Raw genomic sequence first — 13,947 nt, forward strand, 5'->3', positions numbered from 1 at the left:
CTTCTCCTGCATATGGCGGCAGAGGGGAGGGAACGGAGAATGAATTGGCCAGGGAAAGGGGCTGTGGGGAGTTCTTGGCGTTCCCAAAGAGATCGGGAGGTTTTTTAGGGGCTTCAGGACCAGAGGGGGGTGTATGTTCGGAAGCCCCATTTTTCGCTGGCTTGGGGATATGGTCAGCGAGTTTATCTGGGGGTCGCGGGGGAAAACAACTTTTAAGCGCGGAGACGGTGGGGAGAACCGCAAGGGGGGGGATCTCCCCTTTTTCTGTCTGGGCTCTCCTAACCAGCCCCTCAACTTGATTCCAGGTATCCCAATCATAAAGATTACTTTCAGGGAGCCATGGGGCAGTTTTTAGAAGGTATCCCCAGGCCTGGGTGGCTTGGTTATCAGCGAGATTAAGTCCTCGGCTCTTGAGAACGAGTCGAAGGGATTCTAGGGCAGGGTCAGGTTTAGAACTGGACTTCCCCATATCAATCTCCACATTAATACATGGGGGGATACTCACCCGAAGACCGATTGCTCGCCAGCGATTTCTTTCGTTAGGGGGTGAAGAGGGGGTCCTCACACGGGGCACCAGACTGTCGGGAATCCTGCCCGACAGCTGACGGGGCTTGGCGAGATGATGAGTACCGGACGACTCGAACACAAACCCACGAGCCAGGAGTCAAGTCAAGCGAGATCTCATTTATTTCTCTCCAAGCAGTTCTTTATATAGCACCAAGCCATGAGGGGAATTTAGCCTAGCCTATCCGGGATAAAGATCACTAGCACGTAGTTTACAGCCAATCCCAGGCCAGTACATGAGCCATTCATGTGTGCGGAAAGCTCCTTTTAAGGTAGAAAGGGAAAAACCGCTCAGTTTCCCCACCCATAGTGAATGGGGAAACTACGCCTTCCTAGCTTCCTCCAGGCGCCATCTTGACCGTTTTTTACTGAATCACTTTACTTAAAGTTTTGCCTTAGGCCGTAGGCCGCTCAGGCCGAATCTTCTTAGGCGCTGTATAGACACACCCCATCAGCTGATGAGCTGGACAGCCAGCTGGCTGATGGTGAACACAGAGGTTCATGCGCCATGCTGAGGGCCTCACTCCTCATTCTAAAACCAGAGAGTAACCCAGGCATACTTAAAAAATGGAAGTATAGCTGTCGGGTGAGGCCACCTTAGTGGTCTGGAGGAGGGATAGTGGTGACTAGACTAGGGCAGGTGCAGAGGTGGAAAGAGGGGGACAGACTAGGAAATGGTTTAAGTGGTCAGTTCATTGGGTTGGTGATTGCTTGGGTATGGAAATGAAAATGAAAAACTGCCAAAGGAGTTTCCCAGGGTTCTGCCACTGGTACTACTTACTGAAATAGGAAATACCAGAGAGGAAATCATGTAAACACATTCCCACGCATACACACACACACACACACACACACACACACACACACACGCACACACACCTATCTAGGAAACAAGAGGAGGATTATGTACATTTTTTTCATTCTTCTCTCTTATATCTTCCCCTTTCTCCCAGAAAACAGAAACTAAAGATTTCCCAGGAGCAAACAGATGAAAGTTCAAACTAAAAGCTTATGGAACTGCTCTGAAGTGGTTTCTCCTTGGCCTAAAAAAAAATATAAAATAAAACAGAAACCTCACCAGAAATGACTGTCATGCTCATCTACCTCACTTTCAGTGCTTATATTTTAGATCTTTGTATTTGATGGTCAATTATTGGGAGACCTGGAAAGTGACACTCCAAACCTCTCTATTGCCAAAGGAGTTCACAAACCAAAGCACCTCTTAGTAGAACATTGTTTATTGTTACTGCTAAAAAGAGAAAACAATTCAGGAGCAGACTAGGATGAACTCAACCAGCCCAGAACTTGATGGTCAACAGGGAACCTTACCCTGTGCCTTTATTGGGCCACATGGGATGAACATAGTTCCATGAGCCAAACAAGCTATACCATATTGGAATTAAATTTTATTTGATCCCTAGCCATATAAATATATGTATACAACATTACATACTGTACAAGTTTACAAGCCACCCTCCAACCATCCCCCACACATCCTCTCCAACTCCTAAGTATGTCATATTTAGAAGAACCCTTCTAGGCAAGATCAATTCACAGAGTGCTTGGAGCAGCCCAAAAGGGCACAGTGCATTCCAGAGGGTCCAGTGGGGCAGGGTATATGCAGGGTCTACACAAGACCTGCCTCCGAGTCACACAAAAGGATTACTTTAATGTCTTGAACTCAAGTTTAAATTCAGTTGCTAGTAATTCCTCAGCCTATGTGGCTCATATATATATATATATATATATATATATATATATATATATATATATATATATAATCTTCCTCAAAACACATTCTCCTCAAAGAAAAAGAGATTTGCTGGAAGGCAATTTAGTCACTTGTGATTTCTGAAGAAAAAAAATCTTTTGTTGCATTACCAAGGGGGTTTCATTTGAAAATAAATGTGTAATCCAGAGTTGCTTTGTTCTGTGATAGAATCACAAACATGGGCACACATAAACCTTTAATCTTATTGTGTGGTGTACTAAAATCATACAGGGGCAAAAAGAGAGTATAGTCATATTTCCCTAAGGATAATTCTTCCATATAGACCTACATTTCACTGACACTTGTTTTTTTTCTGTAAATATTTTGAATGTGCATGATCAATTTCTGTCACTTATCCAACACCTAGAAATGCCTGACAACATCCTAACATGAGTTTCTGAATTGGTGTCAGGAGCAGAGTGGCTGGTAACTGTACTTACAAATGGCTGGTCTATTTTGATGTGAGCCTAATTAATGCTGCATATGAAACTCCAAATGTCACAATCCAGAAGTTTAAAATATGTAATTAATAAACAAATATAGTTAACTTATTCTAAAATGGATCTGAATTAATTTAATGTGGGTATTGTATTCTCTTACAATAAATTCAGTTTTAAGATAAAGGGATTTCTCAAAACCTATTATGATTTTAGCATGCTGATGAGAAGTATATGAACACGCTATAAGTAATAAGTGGTTTCATCCTTAAATCTAGATCTGTCAACTTGCAGGGGAGGGTTTTCATGACATCTAGTCACAAAGTCCAAGCTTCTTCTTGATGAAGTTCGAGATTAGGAGCTGAGGCCGCTGCTGGTACTCCACCAGGACATCATGAGGCAGGTTGATCTGGTCACAGTCAAGTCTATCCAGAAGTGTCACACAGACCACAGCGGCTAGTAGAATAGGAAACACGATCACTAAAGTGAATGGGTTTCTCTTTTGTACAAGAACATTAGCCTAACAAGCCAACATTCACAGTACATGCACTTTATGTTGGTTTCCCTGTAATGTAGACACAACCTTCTGAACCCTCCAGTTTTCTATGTAATTTATATTCCTATGAAATCTCACTAAAGACTTCACTTAAATACATTAACTTAAACTATTGTGAACACTCCTCTGTTAGATTAAGGATCAAGAAAGCACCAGTTCAAGATAGAAACAAGGAGAGATCTTTGCCTTCCAAGACACACAACCTTCAGGTTTCGATCTTATTTTCAGTTCTTAGAGAAGGCTCTTGCTTGAGGATAAATCTGGAGAGCTGGCCATCATTCCTGAAGTGACATTTTACTCCTCTGTGCAGTGTTTGAATTTGCTTACTGCAGCCCTTGTTGAAGAGAAAAGTAAATAGAGAAGAAATATGGAACGTTGACCCATGAAATACCACTAAAGGTGAGGCCCTGATTCTCATGAAATTTGAGAAAACCCGAAATGAAAAGCTTACACATAAGAATCAGCTCATGAAAGAGCAAATGCATTATTGTTTAATTTCTAAGGAATGGAAATGAAATCTGTGACAGATAAAAAAAAACTAAGGGGAAAAATCATAAAAATCTTTTCTTAAAAATTGAATTTTTTATTTTTGAAAAGATGCCTCCAGGGGAGTGTCTTTGTTTTATTCCATCAGGGAGAGACATAAAAAAATTTGGAACCATACAAATTCTTTATTGTCAAATTCACATCAGATCTTTGATTTCAAGGAGTCTTTTTACCTACATTGGTATCAGTGCAAACACTTTGAAATTATAGCAATGTAATAATCTTCATTTATGTCTGCATCATTTTAAAAAGGATGATGTGTCTATATTAGCAAGCCTAGAGGGCATAAAGATAGAGTTGGGCATGAGTATAATATTTATTTCTTGACCCCTCTACTACTTCAGACTTCTTTGTAAGATCTGGATTTGGGAAGAAATCATAATAATCATTGATTATGATTTGGGGATAAATCAATCATAATAGCACATGCTATCTTTTTAGTTTTACTTTCTATTGACAAATAATCATTGTATGTTATATTTAAGGAATAAGGTGTGGTAGTTTGATGTATGTATACACTGTAGAAATATTCAATCATGCTAATTAACATGTCAATCACCTCACATACTATGTTTATTTGTGATGGGAACAGTTAAAATAAGCTGTTTCGAAGATTTTTTTTGTCTGTGTGGTACTGGGGATGGAACCCAGGGGCATTTTACCTCTGAGCTACAACCCCATCCCTATTTTTTATTCTTTATTTTAAAACAGTATCTCACTGAGTTGCAGAGTCTCATTAAGTAGCTGAGGCCATGATTCTCCCATCTCAGCCTCCCAAATGCTGGCATTACAAGCGTGTGCCACCACGCCTGGCTTGTTTCAGAGATTTTGAAGTGTGCTTTATTATTAACTATAGTCATCACGTTGTGCAATGGATCTCTAAAAATTACTCCTCCATCTAACTGACACTGTGCCCATCAACTAATGTCTCACAATTTTCCACTCCCATCACCCCAACCCAGTCTCTGGTAGCCAAATCAATGTATTAATTTACACTTCCACCAATAGCATACAAGGGCTCCCTTTTTCTACATCCTCACTGACATTTGTAAACCATTGTCGTTTTCATAATAGCCGTACCAACAGGTGTACAGTGGTATGCTATTGTGGTTTTCATTCGCATTTCCCTGATGGTAAGTGGTATTAAGCTATTTTTTTTTCTGTTTTTATTTATTTGGCTATTTTTATGTTTTCTTTTTAGAAATTTCTATTCAAGTCTTTTGCCTAGTTTTTAAATTAGGCTATTTTGTTTTCTTGCTATTAAGTTGCGGGAGTCCTTGTGTGTTTTGGGTAGTAACCCTTATATACAGTTTACAAATACTTTCTCTCAGTACATGTATTTTTTAATTTGGTTTAGTTCTTACTACATGCCAAGTACTTCTGATGTCCTCTAATTCATGCAGCTGTGCCATGAGTTAGGTGTTTTGTCCTCCTTTGGCACATGAGAAAATGCAGGGTCTAGAAAGGTCATACAAATGGCCCATTATGAAGTCACTGGTAAATAAGTAGCCAATCAATTCTCAGTTTTCTAAACTGCTGAGAAGAGTTCCCTCCCTTCCATCCACTCCTCTCCTGAGCTGGTACATAGTGAACCATTAGGTAAACCTGCCCTGACCTCTCTGTCAAACTGTCCCTTCCATTCAATGAAGTAATATTCAAGTTGGGCTGAGTCAAAATTTCACCAGCTAGGATTCTATTTATTCAAAATCCACCGTGTTGTAAAGCAACTTGGCCAAACAGGTAAACAAGCACTTGGAGGAGATGGAAACTTCCCCCAGCTTTTCAAGTTAATGATCAGCGAGTCTGTGAAGCTGATATGGGCTGGTGACAGCAGGGGAAAGTTGAGTCTCTAATCTTTCACATGGCAGAAGGATCAAAGAAACCTGGTGCCCTGTGCTTTTAGCACAGGAGCCCACGTGACTCAATGCCTTTGCTGTATTTCAAGGGTAATGTCAAAGATGGGAAAGAACAGGTAATAGCAGCCCTTGTGGTGTTTCCTTGACCCTGGAGAGCCCATTAATGAGCAACATATAATAATCTTGTCACCTAAAATTACTATTTCCGTGAGCAATTAAAGGGACTAATTACCCCAAACAATTTGTCAAAATTAAGCCTAACAGCTTCGCTATAATAATCCTCAGATCAGGCATGGAGGGTGGTTCCTGGGGAAGAAGGGACACTTAGAGACCTAGCTGTCACCAAGGAGGCTGTCATCGGACCTGAAGATGGAACGTAATGAAAACACACAGATCTGAACACAGATTAATGGATCCTGAGCTGCACCAGGGGTGGGCAGTGATTCTCAACCCTTTGGGATTATTTACAGCCTCCTTGAGAATCTGATGACAGTTGTAGTTGAAACTACTTTTCATACAAAAAAAGTAATCATATGCCTCTATCCTCAAAATAGTTGTGCATAGCTGCGCACAGTAGCTCAAGCCTGTCATCCCAGGATATGGGAGGCTAAGATAGGAGGGTCGAAGTTTCAAGACCAGCCTTGGCAACGTGTTTCAAAATAAAATATAAAAAAGGGCTGAGAGTGTTGCTCTGGGATGTAAAGTCTATAATGCCCCTGAGTTCAATTCACTTGTACCTCCCCAAAATTGTGTATAATTTTCTGGAGTCCAGGGACCCTAAAATCCCATACACTGAGTCTTTAGGAATCCATGAAGCCCTAAGGACTGCTGTCTTAATTCCACCTTCTATTTCAAAACAAACTCCCAGGAAAGTTTTTCCATGGTGGTGAGAGATAAGCAGGGCCAGGTACCAAAGGCTATGAGAAGCAGCAGCCAAACAAGTGAGGCTTTGGAAAATGAAAGAACAGCAAAGTTGGTGTCTGAGCGCTCTATCAGGTCTTTCTATCTGCTCCCTTTCTGCCCCTCCTGATCCCTTTTTCTACTCCCCCCAAACACACACACACACACACACACACACACGCACATGCACACACACACACATGCACACACACACACGCACGCACACACACACACCTCTATTGCTCCGCAAGGGTTTGGGTCTATAAAGCAAACACTTTCTTTACTCCCTGTATAGATAGTATAGGAAATATAGAAATTGTTGTTTAATCAACAACCCAGAGCACTTACACTGTATCTCTCTTGAGATATTAATCATAAGCTGTTGACAGCTTATCACATGCCAGGTAGAGAAAACTCATATTTAAAAGGGCTGATCAATGGTAAGAACATAAAAAATTGCTTTTTCTACACTCCTGTTTCTCAAAATTGGACCACTAGCCACCTGCACTGGGACCAGAGATTGTTAACCATTCAGGTATTTAGACTCCATCCCAGATATGCAAAGTCAGGATTGGGGGTTGGGAGAGGATAGTAAATCTGCATTAAGAAGCAATCTTCCCAGATAAATTATTCACACATCGCCATCTTAAAACTACTGCTTTAAAGCCTTTAATCACTACCCCTTATACTCTGGGAAAGGATCAGGTTAGGCCTCAAAGGGTTCACCCAAATCTACCTTCTCCATTTCTGTCCCTGACGTCATCTTGTCAGTTCGAGGGTCATGCTGTCATCTCCAAGAAGTTTTGATGATCCTGCACGCTTGGGGATTTGAGCTTCTGCTGGAGGCTGGACCTAAGATGACTTGGGATAGGCAGAGTTTGGAGGCTGATGTTTGGGGGGCAAGGTGTGTCCCCTGGCAGGGGACACACAGATCTGAACAGGGTACCTATTGAGCTCTGAGCTGTATCAGAGATGGGGCAAATCTCAACTCTTGTGATCAGTTATGGCTTCTTTGAGAATCTGATAAAAGTCTTTTTCCTATGCTTTTCAGACCAGGCCCACAGGAAGTCTTGTGGCATCATGGCAGTGGGAAGGCCAGCCATAGATAATGCCAGCCTTGTGGAGAATGGAATCGGTGGCTGGAGATGAAGCTCTGATGTGAGTGTGTTGGCAGTGGGGAAGGAGTATTAGGATACAGGGTGGGAGAGGAGAATTAAAGTGAATCAAACACAACTATAGACACTGACTAAAAATATGTAAGAGCTTACAAAGCAAAAAACCCCACTTATCTCAAAAATCTTGTCTTTGTAGAAGAAACAGATGAAAAATAGCTAAAAGATAGGATTTTGAATATTTTACCAGACACAAAGAAATACTAAATGTTTGAAGTGATGGATAAGTTAATTACCCTGATTTGATCATGATATTAACTAAACATGTACTGAAACTTCACATGTACCCCATAATTTCTACACTTATTTTGTGTTAAGACACAAAGCAAAAAGTGAATTACTTATTATTTAGACCTGATTTTCCAGATACAAGGACTGGTTTTCTCTGCAAAGTAATGGCTGTGCATACTACTAAGTAAATATCAATCAATATTTTATTTTATTCTGATCCTAACTCCTGTGATGTGCTCAGCCCTTAGGGCTTGCTTGCCAAAGGAGCCACATATCTGTTCACAATATTTAATATAAAAAAGTCTTAACTGAATTTTAGGGGGGCCAGAGGTATTAGGGATTGAACCCAGAGGCATTCTGCAGCTAAGCTATACCCCAGCCTTTTATCTATTTATTTTATTATATTTTGAACCATGGTCTTAATAACTTATTGAATGTCTCCTAAAAATTAGTAGGGCTGGCCTCAAACCTGCGATCTCCCGTCTCAGCCTCCCAAGACTGGAATTGCAGGCATATGCCACCATGCCTACTTCATTGACTTCGTGTATATGTGTTTGGGGGGGGTTACTACAGGTTGAACCCAAAGGCATTCTACCCCAGGGCTACACCCCCAAACCTATTTTATTTTATTTTTAATTTTGAAACAGGTTCTAAGTTGCTGAGGGTCTCACTAAGTTGCTAAGGCTGGCCTTAAACCTGCCATTTCCTGTCTCAACCTCCCAAGTACTGAGATTACAGGTGTGTGCCAACACACCTGGCCTTCGTTGACTTTTCTTTTTTATCATGGTGCTGGGGATTGAACCCAGGGTCATTCTACCTCTGAGCTACACCTCCAGCCCTATTTTACTTTTTATTTTGAAACAAGGTCTCACTAAGTCATGGAGGGTCTCACTAAAGTCGCTGAGGCAACCATAGCCAGCTCTTCATTGACTTTTTTTTTTTTTTTTTGGCGGGTCTGGGGATGGAACCCAGGGGCATTCTACCTCTGAGCTATACCCCCTGCCCTATTTTTTATTCTTTATTTTGAAACAGGGTCTCACTAAGTTGCAGAGTGCCTCACTAAGTAGCTGAGGCTCTCCGAGAACCATGATCCTCCAGTCTCCACCTCCCAAATGCTGGGATTACAAGCGTGTGTGGCCAGTGGCTGATGTACTGCATTCAAATTCCAGCACAGCCACTTCCTACCCCGGAGAAGGAGGGAGCTTACTTGACCCTTCTAAGCCATAGTTTCTTTTTCTCACACGTGGCTATAGAGAGCTCCCACCATGGTCGCCTCACGCCCTTGTGTAATAGTTTTTTTTAAACCCTAATTTAGTGCTGGGCGTGGTGGCGCACGCTTATAATCACCGCGCTTGGGAGGTGGAGACAGGAGGATCACGCAAGTTCGATGCCAGCTGTCGCGCTGGCTTAGGAGACCCTGTTTCCAAAAATAAAAAAAAAAATAGGTCTGGGAGTGTAGCCCAGAGGTAGAAGGGCTTCCAGGAACCCCAGTAGCACCAAAAACAAACAAACAAAAAACAACCCTAATTTATCTCCATTTTTAAGAAAACTGACTGTAATCTTTCATTTTTTTGTCCTAATATCTTTTTGACTTTATCAATGATCCCCAAGCAGTTCCCAGAGCCCAATACCCTTCTCGCTGTAAACAGTAGAAGTGGAATTAAAGCTGAGTTTCTGCTCCCTTTTATTGAACAGTTATAAAGGAATGTTATGGCAACTGAATATATCTCTGAAGTTATAAGTATCTGACAAAAGAAATAACACCACATTCTTCCTTTACTCTCAAAAACAGCCACTGTGAGTTGCAAATGACTAAAGACATTGAAGAGGATTTAAGCAGAAGCTAATCTTGGACAAATATTAGGTTTCATATATTGCCATGCAAGCCGGTGTCAAAAGGCAGCACTATCTAAAAATGGAAACAAGTTGAATACAGGTATCACAAGTTCACAGTATAAAAAGGATTATCATCTTTAATCAGAATGTTAGAGGTTTTATTATTTTTTTATTTTTATTTTATTTTTTTTGCGGGTCTGAGGATGGAACCCAGAGGCATTTTGACCTCCGAGCTACACCCCCTGCCCAATTTTTTATTATTTATTTTGAAACAGGGTCTCACTGAGTTGGACAGGGCCTCACTAAGTAGCTGAGGCTGTCTGCAAACCGTGATCCTCCGGTCTCAGCCTCCCAAATGCTGGGATCACAAGGCGTGCGCCACCACGCCCGGCTTAGAGGTTTTATTAAAGCAAAATTTGCCTTAAGAGAGGGGCAGATATGTGGATATTAGGAAATAACAGGTAAATGCATGTATTCAGCATTGAGCAGTGTTGCCATTGTACAGCTTTGTATTATTCTGAGCGTTTAGCCTTTTGCCTTAGAGGACTTTGATGAATCTCACTATTTCTTTTCACCTGAGTCTTTGTCAAAGCAGCATTGGTTTCCTAATACTCTTGTCCGGGTGATGAGATCAATGGAGCAACAGTGGTTTATGAGTGTGGGCGCCCAATTCCAGGTAGGTTGTCCACCATCAGATATCAAGAGACTCAAGGACTGCAGGCACAGTGAAAGATGTGTTTGCATGGAGAGGAAATCCTTTGACTCTCTGTATAGTTAGGAGGTACATCCGTTTTTAAGACAATCCGAACCACTACTATGGTTGGGGAATGAAGAATCCAATTTTCTATGGCCATTTTCCATGATCAAGAGAGTCTAGTAGCCCTTCTTTTTATTCATTTATTCATTCAGCAAATTTATTGAGTACCCATGCTGCAGACATTATTCTAAGTGCTGGGGTATAGCAAGAACAGGCAAAGTCTTTGTTATAATGTTTCTATTTCACTGAAGAAAGATCATAAATATATCTTTATACATATAAAAATTAATATAGAAAACCAACAAAGATATAACCAATAGTGGTAAATATGATGCAGAGAAATAAAGAACACCACAATTTTAAGTGGCACTGGGTAGTCATGCAAGGGTTTCTGGAGAGGGTGAGCTTTCTGCTGAGATCTGACACAGGTTGGTTGTAAAGACCAGAAGTGCTAATCCACATAGACCTGAGACCTCCCTATGTCGAGCAGATGCAGAAAAATTTGTTTCTACATTGGTCCAAACTCTGTGATTCCTGTGAATTAGGAGTAGGGGTCCCTAGAAGATCCTAGTTTATACAAAATGCTATTTATAAGCTGAAACCAAAGGTTGTAACCTTGGTATGAATTCAGATTGGTTATGCCGTCACGCAGTATTAAAGAGAGAAGAAAGGTCATGAAAGAAGGCTGCTCGAAGAGACAGAACAGCATGGGCCACTGCTAACCATGGCAGGGAGTCGGTTGTAGGTGGAGACAGGCCTGGGAGGCCAGAGGCAGCCATGGGTCCTGGGTTTTCGGCATCAGGTGAAATCTTTTCTCACGTGGCTTACCATTGCTTATATCCTCACTAACTTCCTCTATTTCAGCAGCTGTTTGTGAATATTTCCTGAGACCTTCCCTACATTAAGTTCCCCCCACCCCTGGCTCACAAAGACTAAATTGCAAATAGAATAAAGCCAAAAGGTGCCAGGTGCCAGCTTCCAAGCTTTCCTGCAGTGGGGGAGGATGTTGGGAAGTGGTATGAAAGATGAGGCCAGGATGGCAACCTATGCTTGGGGCTTTTGTCTGTGTACTTGATGGCTGATCTTTCAGGGGCCAGCAGAACAGAAAATCACCTTTTAAAACAGTGATGTCTGAAGGAGATAAAGAGCCCCTGTCAGCATGAAGAAATCTGGACAGAAATATTCCCAAGAATTATGAATTTCAGAGTTGTAGATGCAACCTTTAGGGTGAATTGTGGCAGCTCAGAAGGAGTCTGCTCAATGAAAAGGCTGCAGCAGGGGCCTGGAAGAGAACTATTTGCAGGCTGAAATCAGCTATAGCAGCGTCAGCAGCAACAGCAGCAGAAAACGAAAATGCAGTAGGAAGCAGCAACCACAGAACCCCTTACTCACAGGTGAAGGAAAGCAGCCAGAAGGGGCACCTGTAGGTGACAGGGAGAGCAAGGTCACATAGATTTGCAGCAAAGACAGAAGAGCTGTCATGACCAAATAACTTCTCTCGGGTTTCTGCGACACCCTTAAGAGAGAAAGACTCAGGTCCCAGGTGCACAGGGCTGGCTGCCAAGAGGAGCCTTTTAAGAAAGCACTGATGGTTGTCACCACCCTTCCACCTGGCAGCATGTTGATAATTCAGCACTGTATGTTTAACTAAATTGGTTACCAGAGGCTGTTCATTTGCATAGTAGGTGGAAACAGTTGTGACTCAGCAATCACTTGTTTCTCTAACACAGAAATGCACGGAGGCCTTTCCTGGAGCAGAAATACCTGAATCCAGGTGTGCCTGCTAGATGTGTGCAGATTAGACTGCTGCTAAGGCAAGGTCAAGCTGTCCCTCTCTTACTAACTGGTAGAATGAAAAGCGCATGCTGTTGTTTCTGGGCATTCTACCTCTGAGCTACACCCCAGCCCTATTTTTTATTCTTTATTTTAAAACAGGGTCTCAGTAAGTTGTGGAGGGCCTCACTAAGTAGCTGAGGCTGGCTTCGAACTTGTGATCCTCCTGTCTCAGCCTCTCAAGTACTGAGATTACAGGCATGCACCACCACACCCGGCTTTGAAAGGGTATTAATGAGGCCTTCAAAGCAGCACAAAGGTGCATTTTCTGTTCTGCATCTGTGCCTGTATTGGAAAAATTGCTTTGCTATTAATTTCAAAATGTAAAAAGTAGTTAGGGCCTGGGTGCTGTGCAGGCACTCAGGCAGGGAGGGGAGGCAGCTGTTAAAATGCAGAGTTCCCCTCACTGAAAGTGATTACCAAGTACACAAAAGAGTTATAACCCAGGGCCTTCATATTTTAAAAACAAGTTTACATAATAAATAACTTCTAGTAGATAGGCTAAAACTCCCCAAGGACATGAGAGGATGGTACAGGCCTTCTTCAAGACTGCATATATCATATGACCCCTGACTTTGTTAACCAAGTAACACATCTTGACCACACTAAAGATAATGGGTTGGCCCACACCTGCATCAGGTCAGGAGCAGATAAAAAGGCTTGGTCAAGCAAGATGGGAGATAGTGAGTCCTTATAATCATAACAAGGCTTTCACTGAAGATAATGGGCATGCCTACACCTGCATTAAGTCAGGGGGAGGTAAAAAGACTGTTGGTTAAGCAGGATAGAAGATAATAAATCCTTATAAAAACTGTTCTATGTTCAAAATCTTCAGTGTCTTATTTTCAAGGCACTCCACTGTGTCCCTCTGATGCAGTGCTTTATCATTCTGTCCCTTCTTTCTACCTTTGTAATAATAAAAGTTTGCTTAAGCTTGTAGCAGTATAGTTCTGGCTATTTTTTCTAAACTATCTAAGAACAAGAACCCACGTTGACATCTCAAACCATTACAGTTTTGGCGCCCAACGGCGGGACTCCATCTCAAACCGTGACACATCCACATAGTACAAGGATTTGCATGCACATATATTCTGAGATAAGAGTAGGTAAGTATAGTGGTTCTACAATTATTTTCTTGTGAACTGTAACTTTTTTCTAAAATGTATTATCAGAAATGTTAACACATGCATTGTATTCATAATGTGTATATTATAAATGACAGATGATAGAACAAATATTAGAACTAAAATTCCACTTATGCAAAAAATGAAGCATTATTGTGCTAGAATTTCTTTCTTTTATTTCTCTTCTTTTCTTTTCTTTCTTTTTTTTTTTGTGTGTGTGGTAGTGAAGAATGAATCCAGGAGCATTTTAACTCTGAGCTACATCCCCACCCCTTTTTATTTTTCTATTTGGAAATAGGGTCTTGCTAAGTCTCCAAGAGTCTCACTAAGTTGCTGAGGCTGGCCTTGAACATGCCATCTTCCT

The 13,947-nt window shown here is 41.5% G+C and overlaps 1 protein-coding gene across 1 annotated transcript in view; it reads right to left on the reverse strand.

Annotated features, from left to right (window-relative positions):
* Positions 1–3,085: 3,085 nt before the first annotated feature.
* Positions 3,086–13,947, reverse strand: part of UPP2 (uridine phosphorylase 2) — a gene marked incomplete at both ends in the record, with an annotated part of 39,460 nt that continues 28,598 nt past the window's right edge. The window contains one exon of the mRNA XM_080688988.1: positions 3,086–3,228. Within this exon, the coding sequence (XP_080545114.1) occupies positions 3,086–3,228 (143 nt within the window). The remainder of the gene's footprint in view (positions 3,229–13,947) is intronic.

Source organism: Muscardinus avellanarius (genome assembly GCF_963383645.1).
Source record: "Muscardinus avellanarius genome assembly, chromosome: 2".
In the NCBI taxonomy this organism is placed as follows: domain Eukaryota; kingdom Metazoa; phylum Chordata; class Mammalia; order Rodentia; family Gliridae; genus Muscardinus; species Muscardinus avellanarius.